This window comes from Anser brachyrhynchus (assembly GCF_964034855.1).
Source record: "Anser brachyrhynchus genome assembly, chromosome: 17".
Lineage (NCBI taxonomy): Eukaryota > Metazoa > Chordata > Aves > Anseriformes > Anatidae > Anser > Anser brachyrhynchus.
The window spans coordinates 10920957-10938516 of record NC_137710.1 but is presented as its reverse complement, the minus strand read 5'-3'; the positions used below and the strand labels follow the sequence as shown (position 1 = coordinate 10938516).

Sequence of the window (17560 nt, the reverse complement as noted above, 5' to 3'; positions counted from 1 at the left end):
CGGTGCCCGGGGGGCTGGGGGCGGCGGCGCCCGGCGGGGGCTCGGCAGCGGCAGGTCAGCGCCCCGCCACCGGGGGGGCGGCTCGGTGGACGTCTCCCCCGTCCCGTAGCGGCCGCCGGGCGGCGTTGGGACGGCCGCGCCTGCCGCCGGGCCGGCTGAGGAGCTGGGCCGCCGGCCTGCGCGCTCCCGTAGCGGGGCCCTGAGCGCTCCGGGACGGGCTGGCCGGCACCGGCCCTGCTCGCTGCACGCCCGGCCGGGGAGCGCAGTGCTGCGGCCCGGCGGCGCTTGTGTAGAGCTCCTCGGTCCTAGGGAGTTTGTTGGAGCGATCCGGGCGCACGGCTTGTTCCTGCCCTGCGTGTGTGCCTCGTAACGGGGCTGGCAGCGTGCAGCCCCCGCTCCGCTGTTCGGGAGGGCTGCTTCCAGGTTGCTCTGCGCGCCTCGGTTTGATATAAGAGCCTCTGCGCACCCTGTAAGAACACAGTTATAGCAAACATGCGTTAGAAGTAGAAAAACTTGAAATTATGCGTCTGTAGTTGTTATCGAAGAGGATCTCGTTACTGATAGTTTTCGGTTTAAGTACCCTTCTAAAAAAAGTACAATGTAGCAGTAAAGGTTCTCCGTCGAAATATGCTCTGCTTCCATTTCAAGTAGCAGGAAGAAAAAACGCGGTCGTTGATGCAATTGGAATGTTTAATACAAAGTGCCAAAACAGCAAATGTTTGCTTGGCCTCATCTGGGCGAACAGCTGCCCTCTGCTGGCCGGAGCTGCGCGGCACCGATGTGGAATGAGCCAGGTGTGGAATCCGGCGTCTGCGAAAGACGTGGAAAAAGACGCGAGGAAGTGGGGGAACTCCCTTGTGGCACAAGAGCGCGCAGTAGAGGGACGAAAACAAGATATAGTTGGCAGTGGGTGTAAGTCTGGGTGTTCACTTTACTGCATTTAACGCAAGGTTAGGAATTTATTCTTGAAATACATAAGGTAGATCTTTAGAGAGCAGTGCTAGCTCTCTAACAGCAGTGCTGACAGAAGAGACATAATTTCTAAGCTTTTAGTTTGACGCTTATTAAACTGTGTAACATGTCAGCCTTTCAGGTGTGGTGTTCTTGACCATGTGGTGATACAGCTCCCTTTGTTGACACAGAGTGTAAAGAATAATTTTGTAATAACAAGATGTTTGTCTATGTTTGTTTTCATTTCCATATTAGATATGCAAGATGTCTTCAACTGTTTTTACTCAAAGCAGCTGAGAAGAACTGGAATTCAAGATGAGAACCAACAAGGTGTACAAGCTCGTCATACACAAGAAGGGTTTTGGAGGCAGCGGTCAGTATCTCGTGGCTCTTAACAGTGAGACCAGTACTTTCTTACCTATTTGAAATCAATGAACCGATTTGCTGATATTGTTAAAACAGTGAAGATGGAATTTTGTTGTAGCAGTATCACGAGTCAGAGTGTGGAAGGCTCTTTTCTAATAGTAAGGTAGAATAAAATTACATTTATTTGTCAGAACAGAATGAAATTGGAACTGTAAAATAAAATCACTTCATTCTATTTCTTTCCCTTTTGTTTTGTCACTTGTCTTTTAATGTATTTAAATGTTTTAACGTGCAGTGGCCAGACTGCAGTGGCTGCACAGGGGACATATCGTGTAGTGAATGTGGCGTATTAGGAATGTGTTAGTCCTGGGCTAGTGAATTTATGTTGAGCAAGTGAGTGTGTATAAACGTGCAAGTATCTGTGTTTGCTGTATATTTATTTACTGTAGTTTTCTTCGTTCATTTATATCTTGAAGATGATGAACTGGTGGTGAATCCTAAAGTATTTCTTCAAATCAAGCTGGGAGATGTTGTGGAAATTGCACATCCCAATGATGAATACAGGTGAATTCTTTTTGCTGCTGTTTATTAGTGGAGTGTGGTTAGAACATTGAAAGGGGCACGTTCATGTTCAGCAGATTCTAGGTTTAGAGGATAAATTTCTTTTAGAAATTTAGAGGATAAAATTCTTTTAGACTTGGATAACTTTGCTTCAGGAGGCTGCCATGTCTGTTTGTTTTTTTCTTCTGAATAAAAATAAAGGGGTTAACTGTAGTGGGAGCTCTTCCTCCAAGTTTGTGCAATTTTTTGTGTTTGGTGTTTGCTGACCTTTCATAGGGCAAATAGCACCTGAATGTGGAGAGGTCATCTATGTCTTTATCTTATTTGTAGAGCTGCTGTTACCTAATGATTAGTCTTCCATTCTATAGTATCTCCTAGGCAAAATTAAAGCTTCCTTGTTTGCTATAAAAACGTAAACCTTCATTATGAAGCTGTTTATACTGCAGCCTATATCTGAAGAGTAGGAGTATACCTGTATGAGATTCTGAGATCTTGTGTGACTTACTTCCCCATTTAGAGTATCATCTTTACCTAAAGAGTACCTTATGGTTATAATAGGTATGAAGAACATCACAGGGTGACAGGCAGAGAGGATGGTGTATTGAAGCTTTCCAGAAAACATTAATGTTTCTGTTTAGCATATCTCCTGCTCTGCGTTACTAAACAGTTTTGTAAGTGATTTAGCCAGAGTAGGCTGTTGGTGTCTCAACTCATCCACCTTTTTTCTTTCTTGCATGCTAGCCCCCTGCTCCTACAAGTGAAGTCACTGAAGGAAGATTTACAGAAAGGTAAAACTCTAGGCTCATGGTATGCGTAGTAAAATCACAAATGGTGGTGTGATTGGACTGTATCTGTGATTGAGTAATGCATGTACTTCAACTTTTTAAGAAGACCAGTGTTTTGTCTAGTTAGGGATGGAAGGGTTATAATTTTTATCAGAAAGCGAATAGCCAACTTTAAATTTGCTTTAGGTTGAGTTAATGTGAGGTAGAGTTTGGAAAAAAAAAAAAAGCCTTAAATTTTTGTTGTTGTATTCTCTGACTGGCTATTTGTTTTTTCTACTTGCAGGAATTAATTCAGACTAAACTTTTCACTTATCTCCCCTGCTTTGATTTTAATGAATCTTAAACTGGGCAGTAGTTGAAAGAAGTTGTCTTTTGCGAAGGCCCAAAGTGTTTCACACCAACCTTAATATATTGTTTTTGTACTTGCAAATCACCTGGAACCTTTTCCATAAGTTCTTTTCTCTGTCTGTTCTCACTTTTGTGGCAGAAACTATAAGTGTGGATCAGACTGTTGCACAGGTGTTCCGGCTTCGGCCATACCAGGATGTCCATGTGAATGTTGTTGACCCAAAGGTATGTGGTTTTGAAACTTTTTTCCATCTGTCCTGTCACTTAGCTCACACCGGGGCTCTGTGAATTTCTATTTACAGTAGTGTTGTAAAAAAGGCTTTTTTTTTTTAATCAAAATCTATTTTGCCCATCTTTCCAAAGAAAATAAGGCTTGTGCAATTGCACTATTTGTGTTTGTTATGGGACTCTTTCTTCTCTCCCCACTATCCCCACACTCTTGAAGCCTGTGGACCTGCTTGATATAGATTTAGAAATTTTAACTATATTTACACTCCAGAAATTCAAGATAAGCAAGCAGAGAGAAAGGAAACTAAGTGCCCCACTGAAAAGTGGGGCATGGCATGGATTTGCATTATTTCACACCGGAGGACCTTGTAAGAGAGGCATCTCTTGTAGATGTCCAACTAGCTAAAGGGCTTCCGTCAGAGCTTACCTTCGGTACAAGACAAAAACTCACAGGAAACTAGGTTTCCTTAATGGTATGAACAATGGAACTCATTTGTTTCACTTGTGCTTTTAGTTTGCTCTGAGAGTTGTAGAACAGGTAGTCTTGGGGCTTTTTCGGGCCACCTCATGCACTGTCTTGCAGCTCACAGTAGTTCCAGCTACATGCATAACTCTGGTGGTTGTTCTGATGGGGTTTCCTTTTTGTCTTGTGTCTGTTAGGAGTGTTGACTTTCTCTAGAACAGCCCTCACTGTAGCATTGGGTTCTTAGCAGAACAGATTGAGGGGTGCTGTATTAGAAACAAACAGTAAAATCTAATCCCTTTCTTTCGTTTCCCAGGAGGTGACCTTGGACTTGGTGGAGCTGACTTTTAAAGATCAGTATATTGGGCGTGGGGATATGTGGCGACTGAAGAAAAGTTTGGTAAGGCCTACGCTGTCCTCATGTGCAGGGTTGAGGAGGTTATGTACATTTTTCTTTTCTTGCTGAAAAAGAAAATAAGCTTTTTACAAAATAAAAAAAAACTTAGAACAGGACCAGTGCCAGCAACTCCTGAGGAACATAAGCTTTAAGTAGGACATTACAGTTGGAGAAATAAATGTAAATGTTAGAGAAAAAAATAAGTTCCATCATTTCCTACTCTGTTGCAGTAATGTTAATTACTGCCTTGGGTACTGAAATGCTGCTGAGAGTTTTTTCTCATGTTCTGAATTTTAGTGATTTACTACCCTTGGAAGGAATTAAATCCAGCTGTTTTTCAAGTAAAAGTATGCTAACATATCCTCCCTTGGATGATATTGCTTAATAATTAACTATCAGGTTTTTTTTTTTTGTTTTTCTGCATCTCTGAAGAGCAGTCTTTGATTTTTCTAGGGACAGTGAATTAAGGAAATGAATCCAATCAAATTTAATATCTGTTAAAAACTATTTTCCATACTGCCTTGAAGAGGTTCTGGTTTAAATGTTTTTTATGGCAGAAGTCTTGTGTTTGAGCATGTTTTCCATTCTTTTGCAAATCTGTCTGCTCACTCCGAGCTTATTGTTCTTTTAACACCTGTAACTATTCTTTCTTAGGTCAGCACGTGTGCATATGTCACTCAAAAGGTGGAATTTGCAGGTATCAGGTCAGTGCTATATATGATTTATTCCTGGATATAGGAAGATATATAGAGTAGCGGAGAAATCTATGCCTTAACTGGCAAGTATAAAGAGAAATGCTTTGTATTTTGAAGTATTTTTAACATTTCCATCAATCAATGAAAAGAATATATTGTTAGTGAAAATCTACAGCTGCTATTCCTCTGAGTGCATACTATTACTTACGACTTCAGATCAATGATGGGAATCTTCTGTGAAAAGTCATTTGCAGTTTATTGTTCTCTTAATCTTGTAGACTTCTCTCTGCAGCATGGGTTTGGGAAAGGTTTCTGTCTGATTTGGGGTGGAAGAAACTAATAATAGGACAGCCAACCACACTTGCTGCTTCTGGTGAATGCCAAATAATTTTCCTTTCACCTCACTTCCCAAAAATTAGTAACAGCTTGGAAGAGGGTTGCTTCAGTTGCTGTTGAGATGACAAAGGGACAAGCAAGTGTGCAGATGCAGCAGGGAACAGCTGTTTGACATCTTTTGGATTAAAGATCAGTTTTTATCCAAATAAATTTCTACACTGCCTTCAAGTCATCCTTGAATGCATAATTTTGGTACATCCCTTATTTACTCGAATGTTGATGCTGTAGTCTTCACATTCACTCTAGTTAGTAAATGTTATGCACTCTTTTTCTTCCAGGGCACAAGCAGGTGAACTGTGGGTTAAGAGTGAGAAAGTCACTTGTGGATACATCAGTGAGGATACACGGGTAAGATTTCAGGGAGTAGGGGAAAGAAAGGTTTGTTTTTTGTTTTTTTTTTCCCCTTCATTTTCTTCCCAAGTTTCTTGTAATTCTATCTTGTGTGCGGATGTGTATGGATCATTTGAATGGCTGTGTTGCAAGTTGAAAATTTGCAACATTCAGGAGGAGAATGAATGATTAGTAAATTTCAATGCGTTTTCACTGATGGCACTAGGAATTACTTGGGCTGTTGAAATGCCAACTCCTTGGAGGGGAAATTCCCGATGATGCAGTGGGCCCAGTCATATAAGTTACTTCGTAGTTAAATTGTGCATTTGGCACTTTCAGTGAATGTACCTTGTTTCAAAAAAGATCTTTAATTCCTTTGCAGGTGGTCTTCCGCTCCACTTCTGCCATGGTTTATATTTTTATCCAGATGAGCTGTGAAATGTGGGATTTTGATATCTATGGTATGTGGTTAACTGGCTTGCCTGATTGTGAATGGCAGCAGCTATCATTTCTGTCTCTATTATAAAACTGCTATTTTGATGCATTTCTGCCACTATTAGAAAACTAAATTGTCTTGCTTTTGGCTCAGACATTGCTCTGAAGTGTGCTATGGTGTCCTCTTAGATCGTTACTCACAGTGCCATGTCTTTCTCTCTCCTGGTATTCCATAGTTTTCCTGTCCTTAATGTACAGTCTGGGTTCATTTATCTCAGTGACTAATTCATGGGGGCCAACTGACTACAAAACCTGGAAAGATTTTCTGTGGATGTGAACGTGTTTGGTGATGAGGGCGGGGGCAAGCCTGTATGAATCCTGAAACCAGAAATGAATTGAAGTCCTGTGCAAAGAGGGCCTCAATGTTCTAAATTTCTCTTGACTGTGTCTTAGCCAGGATGGAAAAACACTGTTTTAGCCCAGGTGGAGCTAGCTAGAAGTATTTAAACTTTGGGAGTTGAGAATGAGCCACTTAACTATGTCATTGTCCTTTTTTTTTCTGGCTTAAATTTTTAGCAAACCTCTTTCCCCTTCCTTTGACCATGTGCTTAAAGCATATGCAACTAGGCAACTATTCAAAGCTGAGCAGGGAGTCGGTTGCGAATACCGTTCCTAAAAGATAGTACAGATGCTTACCCAGCATGTTGCGAATGTGTTGGAAAAATGGATTTAAAGGTCAGGTCCTTTTGACAATACAACAGTTTTGTTTACATCATCTGAAACAGTCCTGCTTTTTAATCTTTTTTTGCTCTCTTTGCATTAGTAATATTAGCATTCAGTGTGCTTTCAGTTACTTTGCTGTGATTCTAATAAAAATAACTTACCTAGAATCGTGGTGTTAAATATACCCCATAGTTGAAGTAATTGCTGTTTGCTTGATGCTTTGGGTGTGTTTACTTTGCAGGGGACCTGTACTTTGAGAAAGCTGTGAATGGTTTCCTTGCTGATCTCTTCACAAAATGGAAGGTAAATAGCTACTTTGTTCATCCTGTTCTGAAAGAACAATTCAGAGCCATATTAATGAACCCACTGGTCTGCCACTTTGAGGAAGACCCAGGCTGTGTCAGGCAGTGCTAAGGTTTATGAGAGATGGCTCATGGGCATCAAAAGAGTGGTTACTGCAGGTCTGCAGGTAAATCATACGTGCCACGTGGCTCCACTGCTGATATGTTGTATCTGCTGTGGTGTTATCATGCAATTGTTTTGGTTTTGTGGTGGGTCTGTGACTGGACTTAAGTCACTAAATGTGTAATACAGTTGTTTGTGGTTGTGCAGTGATGCACAAGTCTGTTTTACACAATCTTACTTGTTCCAGGATTCAGTTCTGGATGCTTTCATGGTATTGCGTAGTTTGGTTAGTGTTGCTATAGTTTAGCATGGGGGGGTGGGTTCCAGGCTGTAGTGTATAAGCCACTGATGGTGTGCAAACTTCTTGGAAGTAAAGGCCTCTTTAAAAAAAAAAAAAAAATAATAACAACAAAGCCTCTGTGTCTCTTACAGTTGAACAACAAAGAGCCATACCCTGTCTCATGACCTGGCTCAGAGCAAGGTACAAGTGCTGTTAGCAGTCCTGCATTAGGGGAGAGGGCAGAATTGGTGACTGAAATCCTTTCAGCCACAGAGCTATGGAAAATGTCTTAGGCAGGAGACTCCTGCAGACATAAATAAGAGAACTGCAGCAGTACTCAAGGCAGATACAAAATCTGCAACCTATCTGCAATCTATGCAAAGGACACAGTTCATGATGGTCCCAAGCATCAACAAGAGCAACAGATTTGTCCCTTTTTTCATTGTGCCCCTTTTTTCATTTCCTCCATTGGAGATTTACTAGGAGCCTTGCGTGACATATCTGTAAGACGCCTGTTTTGCTTTTGGTGCTAATATATGTACCATTTTGGGTATGTGCCTGAGCATCCACGGGCTCACTCAGATCAAGGATTTTCAAGCTTTTCTTTCAAGGGAATGGCCAGTATGCTCTTTTCAGCTCATTAATTCCATTGTGTGCATCAGCACTGTAACTGTTCAGTGAGATTTTAACATTTTATTTCTCTGGAATTGTTAGGGGCATCTCTCTGAGCAGTAGCAAATAAGAATATCAAATTGCTGCAAGTGAGTATGTTTATGTATTCAAACAAATTGAGTCGACTGCATTATTGTACACACAAAAAATCTTGTATCCTGGCAACTGCAGAGAGGAGTTTCTTTAAAGAGTAATTAAGGGTGCTTCTATTAAATACAATATAGCCTAGTAGAACAGAATAGTCAGGACAGAGCATTATGTTACTTCACAGAGGCATATGGACATATGCAGTACTTTTGCAGATGTATAAATACAGCAGTCCAATTTTTTTCTAGGTCCTAGGTGTGAGGGAAAGAGGATGTTCCTATATGTGTATTTAGATATATCCATGCGTGAGTACACATTTTTCTGCTGAGTGTGATGTGTAAGGTTTTCTTTTTTCATGTATTCTTTCTGTACAGGAGAAGAATTGCAGCCATGAAGTGACAGTTGTTCTATTTTCTAGAACATTTTACGAAGCAAAATCTATAGGTAAGTAAATTATATATTTTCATGTTACTATTTTTAACTTTTCTCCTTCTCTCTTGAAAGGTCGTCACTGGCTGGCAGTAACTTTTTTTCTGCTATTATTTTATGCCCAAGTCCTACCAAGCACAATGGATACACAGCCATTCTCCTGACAGCACTGCAGTGAAAACTGTATGTGGAAGAATGTGGCAAATTTTCTTCCTCCTACTAATGCTGTCGTATTGTTTTAAAACCAATTTAAATACTGTGTAGGAGATCTAATATTTATCAGAGATATTCTCTTTTATAATGGAAAAAGCTCCTCATTAGAAAAGACAAGAGCTGTTTCTATACATGATCATAGGATAAAATTATTACTGCCTCCATTTCAGATGAGTTTCCTGAAACACATCGTGCATCGATTCGGCAGGATCATGAGGGAAGATTTTATGAAGATTTTTACAAGTATGTCTTCCAGTTCTTCCATCTCTTGTCTCTCAGTGTATGGACAACCCTTGTGGAGAATATCATGTTATTAGCTGTAGGACCTTGCTAAGAATTAGGAGTGTGAAAAGCATCTGTTTGAAACTGGCAGCACATTGTTCCATTTGTAAGTGCACACTCATGTTTGCTAGGTTAGTCTTCCACTTGCATGTAAATATTGTATTGTTTGCATCTTACTGGAATTGCCAGTGAACATAAAAGTTCTGTAGTGTTGGGAGTAGTTTTTGTGTAAGGCTTGGCTTTTTTTTTTTTCAGATCCTCACATTTCTGAGTAGTCGGAGAACAGATGGAAAGAGTGCCGTTGCTGAAAGCACAATTTTTTCCATGTCACAATAAATGCAGCTGTTGAAGCTGTCATTTAATTCTAAACTTGTTAAGGATTTTACCACTTTGCACAACAGTGACATTATTTAATATGTAATGTTCTAAATGTTTACCTGTTTATAATCAAGAGATTACTCTTCTGGTTAAGGATATGCCCAGCTTTATGTGCGCGTCTACTCCTTAACGTCTGCTATAAATACACAGTAGTTCTAAAGTGCTGCCTCATTGCTTCTGTGTAGCTTCCTTTCATGATGCTTACTAAGTTGTGCCCTTTCTAGAGTTGTAGTTCAGAATGAGAGACGAGAAGAGTGGACCTCATTGCTTGTGACCATTAAAAAGCTTTTCATCCAGTATCCTGTGCTGGTACGACTAGAGCAAGCAGGTAAAAGAATACAATGCTTTTATCCTTTTGCTTTTTTTTTGTTTCATTTGTTTGAAATCTATCTGTAAGCTCTAGTTTCAGTTGGAGTCTGGTATTTCACTTAACTGCTCTCCTGAGCAAGTTATTTTGCATCTGTGAGATGAACCAATTCTGCCTGTAAATTGTTGATGTAATAGGGCTTACTTCCAATGCAGTTTTTTTTTTTAAAGCTAATTTATACAAGGATGATGATTTTTTTTTTTTGTCTGAACACTTGTCCAGAGGGCTTTCCTCCAGGTTACAATTCTACATCAGCACAAGGGAACTACCTGGAGGCCATAAATCTTTCATTCAATGGTAAGTTATGAACAATGGATAACAATGTACAGAGGAGGGACCATTAAAGCAGCTTTCAGTAAAGGGGTGTTAAGTTCTCTTGTTAAGGAACACTTATATGTTCCGTAACACCAGGTAAAGGAGGGAAATGTTAAGTGGTGAAACTATCATTTTCTGCCTCAGAAGAAATTGTTTTGTATGCGTCTCCGGAAATGGCTCTCATAACTAAGAATTGGGTAGTTCAGGCTTCAGATACCATTTATAGAGCCTTGTTCAGATGAAACATTTTCTTCTAGCTCTGTATTTGTATGCAAACTTTTTATAACAGAAGTTGAATTATTTTTATTTTGTAAGCCTTTCAAAAGTGGGTTAGATCAAATGTGACTGGCGAATGAAGTTGATCCATCTTTTTAGCAGGAAGGTGGATTTGATGGGATTTCGAAAGATCTGCTTTTCTGTGATTCTTTACATCTGATATCTTTCTGTCCTGTTAATGGCTGTCTTGTTACTTCTATGAGACAAAGCACAATATGTTATTTAGTGATTATCAACGAACTTTACCTTTTTGGTTTATGATGTAGGTTTTCTCGGTTTTCAAGATTTTTTTGAGATGTTATATTAAAGAAAAAAAGAACAAACCACTAAGCATACGAGAAAAATACTCATTTTGATGTATCCAGTTCTCATTTTCTCTTCTGCCCTAACTACTGTCTCCTTCCTGTAGCTTTATTGACATTTATTGATTGGACAATGCTACATTCAAATACTTTCACTTTTGCATGGGGTTTGTGGAAACTTGCTTAATTCTGGTATTAGTAGTCACCTCCTTTGCTCTGAAAACTACATCCAGCATCTTTTTCTTGTAAAGTATTCCCTGGCTCTTTCTTTTAGTGTTTGACAAGCATTATATAAACCGGAACTTTGATCGGACTGGCCAGATGTCCGTGGTTATCACACCTGGTGTAGGGGTGTTTGAAGTCGATCGCCTCCTTATGATTCTAACCAAACAGCGGATGATAGACAATGGTAAATAACTAGAGACTATTTGTAATTTTTATGAAGGCTAACGGTTGTATTTGGAAAAGCTCTAGTCTTTTCTTGCTCTGAAAAAGTATCTATTGTAACTTTTGTACTCTGGAAAAAAGGGATTACAGCTGGAAGGCATGTGTCCACACTTTGTATTGAAATGGCTAGATTTTTTAGAGAAGTCGGAGGTATTTATTTGTATTTATGATAGTGGAGCATTTCATCAGTCCATGCAGACCTTCCCCTTGAAGGATAATCCTGCACCTAGTTTAGAAGAAGCACTTCTTATATCCCCACTGGCACTGTTGGTCTGCAGCTATACCATGGGGTTGCTGGTTACCATTTCCATTTTCAGTATGATTATGTTTTTAAATCTGGTATGAATACAAAGCGGGGGCTCACCTCAAGTTGGCAGTCTTTGGATTAGCATATCAGTGCTGGTTGGTGGATAGCTGAACTCTACTGTTCTTTGTTTACAGGGATTGGTGTGGACTTGGTCTGCATGGGAGAACAACCACTGCATGCTGTACCACTCTTTAAGGTAATGCATCCTTCTGTTCCCTTCTCTGTTCCTAGAAGAAATGTTACTGAATTTGTGACTAGATAGACACAACTAGTTGCTTTGCCTTGGAATTCCTCTTACAGCTCCATAATCGCTGTGGACCTGGAGATTCCAGGCTGGGTGACGACTACAATATTCCGCACTGGATAAACCATAGGTAGGTAAACGCTTAAGGTTTCTGAGAAGATACCAGCCTTTTCAAAACGTTTCTGCTGTGCTTTCCTTTCTGTACATCTGTTGAATTCTTTCTTCTTCCATTGCTTATTTCCTCTGCTCTGCTGGCAAAGCAGAGACAGATATTACAGTAGTCTTGCATAACTAGGAGTATTCTTGTAGAACTCTGGGTGTCAGTGCAGTATGTCAGAGGTGGTAGGCAATTTGCAGAGGAAAAGGTCTTAATCTTAAGCTCTTTCCAGGTAAGCTGTAGCCTTAACTATGCTCAAAGTCAGTCAGGATGCTTAAAAAAAATACTGTCACTTCAGCTAAGTTGGTTATTAGTGAAAGTAAATGCATCTCAAATGAACAGTTACGGGTAAAGAGAATGTGAATAACATGGGTAAATGTTGGAACAGTTACAGGAAACACGCTTAATTTTACTTTGCTTTACTCCAAGGCACAGTAGGTTTTCTTTCTGCTTTCTGTTAAACACGGTGTCATAATACTCTCTCCTCTCTCCCTACCGACAGAGATCAGGGCTCAGAATAAAAACTAATTCTGCAGTCCTTGTTCTGCAGTAGAACTTTTCTCTGTGTTTTAGTACCTCATTTTATATGCATGCATTGACTGACTGTCCTGACCAATAACCATTCGAGTGTTGCTTATACCCAATCTTTTCAAGTAGCTGGAAGACATCTGGTCCTTGCCTAAGATGAAAGAGTTGTTTGAAGGCTTTGTAGCAGGGCAGGATTTAAAGATTGAGATGACAAGAAACAGATGTTAAAGAATAAATTACTTCAAATGGGAGGAGGTCCTTAGTTTTCAAGAAGTTGATGTGAGTCATTACTGTCATGTAAATTAGGGAAAGCGTCATGTGAACTGTGCAGTACTGTATAGACGGTGAAAGCTGATATCTTTCCGTAGAAAGAGGAAATGAAGTTGGGAATGCAGATATCAGCATATTAGGAGGAGGTCTAGACTGAGGTTGTGTGGGAATCATAGATTCTCTCTAGTTAATCATCTGCAGGTGTTCTTCAGATGTCATGTTATGCAAAGAGAGGTATCCCCTTTTCTTCATTTAATAGCTAGCTCAAATTCATAATCTGTTTGCTATGTAGTTAACCAGCCGTGTTCAATTCCTAGAAGACAGCTTAACCACTCTCTTTCCATTTCAGTTTCTACACATCCAAAAGCCAGCTCCTATGTAACAGCTTCACTCCGCGGATCAAGCTGGCAGGGAGAAAAGTAGGTGTTTTTATGATTACCTTTTCTTCATACTAGCTTGTCAGATCTTTTCTCAGCCAAGCATCAGAATCCTTCTAGCAACAACGGTCACTAAGTTTCTGTGTTTAAAAGGCAGTGCAAATAAATCTGTAAAGGATTGTTGCAGAGATTGTGAATGAGGGACTGGTTTCTAAGTATCTATCTTTTCTAGGATTAAACTATTTGAGAAATGTTATAGCCAACATAAAAATAGCTTAGTGCTTTAATGGCGAATTCTATGGAGAGGAGGAAAAGTGTTGGCGAAGATGTGTTTTACACTGTGGTTTGTGACTGAGTATCAGTATTTCATACTTAAAACGTGTTATGGCTGTCTCACAGGGTGAGCTGGATAAACTCTTAAGTTTGATGCTTTTATCATGCTGGGGGATATTTCCTTAGAATATGCTGACTGTTTCCCTTCTCCTTTTCTCTTTTCTCTCTCCTTTTCCTGGTAACTTCAAACTTCTTTTATTGGACCCTCCAGCCACTGACTGAGAAAGCAAAAAATAGCCGAGATTCCTGTGAGTAATCTTGTTCTGGAATGATCTGTCCCACTGACTCCCAGACTAACAAACAGCTGTAGTAAGACAATGGCACTAACAGCAAACCACTGTTAATAAAATGCTGGAAGGAACAATTGCAGAAAAACGTGAAAACCACATAGTCATTATCCAGGACGTTAATGTGCATGTATGAATTGCCTTCTCAACAGATAACTAATAAGGAGGGAGGCAGGAGTTTCTATCCTGACTGCTTGTCACTTGGGTAGAGAAATAGGTGAGCTAGCACTAGCATTAACGAGAATGGGACAGGAAGGGCATTTGCTGGTTTGGGATACTGTCAGTGTTATGCCCACAGATTACAGTGGGAGAAGCCTGCATTCTTCTAATATCACCTCATTTCAAGAATGTGTATGTCCTAGAAGGGAAGCTGTCCATTTCTGTAAAGTTGTTTTAAAATGTGCAATTCTCTCTGTGATCTGAGGCATCTGTCCATTCAAGGATTTCTTTATTGATCATTGATTTAATCTCATGGCTATACGGGGAAAGATATCAGAGCCTCAGCAACTCTGATTCAGAGGCACGGTCTTTGATACTTGAGCTGACGTCTGCTCCAGCTGTTCTGTTCATCAGATTGTTGTATGCAGTTTTTTTCAATAGATACTTTTTAGTGGTGAGAGTTGGATGCTTCTGCCTTGCAGATCTTGTGCATTCTTGAAAGAGGTTCCAGTGTTATATGATTTTTTTTCAGCATTAGGGGCTCCAAAAGATGCTGAGAATGCCCTGCCTATCCAGGTTGATTATGATGGCTATGATGCCCAGGTGTTCAGACTGCCAGGCCCATCCAGAGCCCAGCGCTGCACCACTTTCAGGTAAGAGGACTGTGAATGTACTAGTTCGAGAGCAGCAATGTTATGGTGCATTTCTTGGTGCATAATGTGCTTTGAGAAAAATGAGGCGAATTAAGCTCCACAAGCTTACAATTGAACAAAAAGTTGTATCTGTAGCTAGTGCTTACTGCTGGTTGTTTGGTATTGTATTTCTAAAACAGCATGTGGGATCTATGAAAAGGTGTAAGTATGCATTTTTTGTTGCATTTTTAATTTTGCACGAAGAAGAATGAAGTTAGTCTCCCTGGCAAAGTTTCTAGTTGATTTTTCAGGCTAAGTAAGATAGTACTTGTTGTAGAAATAACATCAGTTTAATGCACTGCTTAGTAACTGGTGCTGAACAGAGTGGTGAGGAATCTTCCCTGAAGATGGTGCTTTTCTGGATGAAAGAAGAAATAGAGAATCTAAGTACTGGTTCTGAAATAATTCATGGCCTTCCCTCTGAGAAGAAAGGTTTATTATCCTCAGGTTCTGGCCAAATTAATTGAAAAATGTGTAAATTTTAGTGCTTTTTCAGGGATGTGGGATTGATGAACTTCTGAAGTATTTTTTGGCTTGCCTTCTCTCAATGGTATTGCCTAAATCTGAGGAATCTGTGCAAGTGGACTCTTTTTTATTAATATGAATAGCTTGTAGAAATCCACACTGGAGATGCCAGTACAATTTAGTAGTAGTTAGTAATTTCATGTAGCTTTCCTCTAGCTAAATTTTCCTAGCAGCATGGGCTCAGTTCTAGTATCTTCTAGACCACATTTATATTACTAGCTTGGTGTGATGTCTGTAGAACTGCATCAAGGGTCAAGCATACTCTTTTCACAGCTGTTGTGCTGGAAGCATTTTAGTGTTCTGTTCTTCTACTGCATAATGCACAAAAGTATTTAATAACCACATAGTCAAAAAATGGTGTTAGCTTCTTGTTAGTCCTCTTTTTGAGTTCAGCTATTGAGTCTTTTACATGACTTGGGTCTGTTCAAGCCCCTTGATAATAAAGGAATGAATTGATCTTTTATGATTTCATATCACTGCACATACTCGTGTCTTTTCAGCAGGTCTGTGAGGGAGAGAGAGAGTCGTACCCGAAAGAGCTCTAGTTCCTATGATGTCTCATGCAGCCCTTCTCTCCAGAGCCGCACTTTACCTCCAGAGGAGGTGAGGAGCCAGGCTTCCGATGACAGCTCCCTGGGCAAGATCTCCAACATCCTGATGATCCCACGGCCTCATCTGCACCAGTATGAAGTCAGCAGCTCTTTGGGCTATACCAGCACCAGAGGTCAGCCTGAGGCAGATGGGACAATACCTTAGGTGGTGAGAGGGGAGAGAGAAGATGGAAGTTTGTGCTAGCCACTGCCAGGCCAGCACAGGGAAGATGGTGCTCATATTAGCATTCATACTACAGCTTTTCTGCAGCTCCAGCTATGGCTGGGTATGCATTCTCCCTTTATCCTTGTCCAATTCCATTGCATTTTTTAATTGGCTTGTTCTAAATAGAAGTGTCCTGATAGTGATTTGCTCTTTTCCCTTGCCTATTGTCTTCCTTAATATTTGACTATTCTCTTGTGCCTGTCTCCAAATGTGGACATATGCAAGTAACTTTTTATCATCCAGGTCACCTATAATTTGTGAAATGAGAATAGGCCTTAGTGAGCCTTGGGGGACCCTGCTTTTAACTTCTCTCCGTGGGGAGTTACTGTCGTTAGGAGTCACTTTCTGGATCCTTTCTTTTGACAAAGTACTGCTGAGCTATCTTGGTGTATTAGCAGTGGTGACAGGCTCCTTTTTTTCCCCTTGTAATTTAATTTTGTTCTCAGACAGTATGTGATATCTTCACAAGCCCAACTCATTTCTAGGTGAATTGTGTTCCTCTGCAGTTGCTGGATCTACTGTAGAATTCTATCCCTGCAGGCTCTTTGTGCCTCTTTTCATGTCTTGCTGTCTGACACTTAATATCGTATTTGGCCTGTTACAGGAATTGGACTTACTGGTATGGAACAGCTTTCCAACAGGGAGCTTCACATTACATTTATCTTTGATGTATTCTCCCCCTTGTCAATTAACAAATGCATAGATATTCTGGTATTTTCTGTTTCTCCTTTAGTTTGAAGGATAGTCTTATGACTCAGCTGAAGGTGTGCAACTGGATGGGGATGTAAGCGGAATAGGACTGATGGGTAGGGAAGGGTCAGGGTAATTGGAATTCTTCCTGTGTTCTGATTTAGCAGTATACAGTGTTAAACGAGACCCTTCCTTCTCTTTGGGATTTCTATTTGTTGAACAGAGTAAATGCTACTTAGTCATCTGGTGTATCCCTCTTTCAGCTATTTCTAAATAACTGCACTAATGTTCTACATAGAATAGTAATGACAAACTGCTAGCTTGCTGAGATCTTGTGTCCTATGTCCTCTGAAATTAATCCCATATTTCAGTGGTCAAATCTGAAGCTTACAACAAATGTATATGTTGCTCAGTTGTGCTTTCTGCTATGTCTTCGGGTACTCATCCCGAGGTTTCCATTTGTCACCTCAGACTTTTGTTTTGATTTTTCAGGAATTCTCAAAGCTCTAAGTAATTCTTCGTAGTTGACTTAGCAAGTGATTTCCTTATGGTTTCATTAGTATAAAGTGGCACAGTGTAGAGTAATGTTGTACTGGCGAGTGAAATTATTTAATTTCTCGTCTGGATTCTTTCTTGTGTTGTAACTTGCGGATTGGATTGAAATTGATTTCAGCTTATCTCCCTGCCTGTTCCTCAACTGTCCTTGTTCCCAATTACTCTGGGGAGTCTTCATATCCCTAAGCAATTCACTCTTTTGCTTGGCTTCTGCATGATCTCACACTGACTTCAAGTTGTGTTTTCTAGATGTCCTTGAGAACATGCTGGAGTCTCAGCAACGTGACTCCAGCGCCCCTGGGAGGTTCCACGTTGGCAGTGCAGAATCCATGCTGCACATTCGGCCTGGGGGATATACACCCCAGCGGGCACTGATCAACCCATTTGCCCCGTCCCGCATGCCTATGAAACTTACATCTAACAGGAGGCGCTGGATGCACACTTTTCCTGTGGGTAAGTCTGTTTCATAGCACATTAGGTAACTAAGAA

General features: G+C 40.4%; 1 protein-coding gene across 12 annotated transcripts in view; it reads left to right on the top strand.

Moving 5' to 3' along the window:
* Positions 1-314: 314 nt before the first annotated feature.
* Positions 315-17560, top strand: part of DEPDC5 (DEP domain containing 5, GATOR1 subcomplex subunit) — a 45947-nt gene continuing 28701 nt past the window's right edge. For 6 of the 12 annotated variants that reach the window (XR_013940433.1, XM_080559977.1, XM_080559981.1 and 3 more), the window contains exons 1-21: positions 1207-1324; positions 1794-1881; positions 2620-2666; positions 3151-3236; positions 4019-4102; positions 4754-4803; positions 5469-5538; positions 5903-5981; positions 6920-6981; positions 8497-8566; positions 8935-9007; positions 9649-9752; positions 10014-10088; positions 10959-11093; positions 11573-11634; positions 11739-11812; positions 12987-13056; positions 13559-13595; positions 14326-14446; positions 15511-15734; positions 17321-17524. Coding sequence is in view for 11 of the 12 variants with exons in the window: in XM_080559977.1 (XP_080416103.1) it covers positions 1267-1324; positions 1794-1881; positions 2620-2666; positions 3151-3236; positions 4019-4102; positions 4754-4803; positions 5469-5538; positions 5903-5981; positions 6920-6981; positions 8497-8566; positions 8935-9007; positions 9649-9752; positions 10014-10088; positions 10959-11093; positions 11573-11634; positions 11739-11812; positions 12987-13056; positions 13559-13595; positions 14326-14446; positions 15511-15734; positions 17321-17524 (1873 nt within the window). In the remaining variant the exon portion in view is untranslated. Of the gene's footprint in view, positions 470-789; positions 913-1206; positions 1325-1793; positions 1882-2619; positions 2667-3150; positions 3237-4018; positions 4103-4753; positions 4804-5468; positions 5539-5902; positions 5982-6919; positions 6982-8496; positions 8567-8934; positions 9008-9648; positions 9753-10013; positions 10089-10958; positions 11094-11572; positions 11635-11738; positions 11813-12986; positions 13057-13558; positions 13596-14325; positions 14447-15510; positions 15735-17320; positions 17525-17560 lie in introns of those variants that run through there. The other 6 variants (XM_080559978.1, XM_080559985.1, XM_080559982.1 and 3 more) reach the window with 3 other exon arrangements.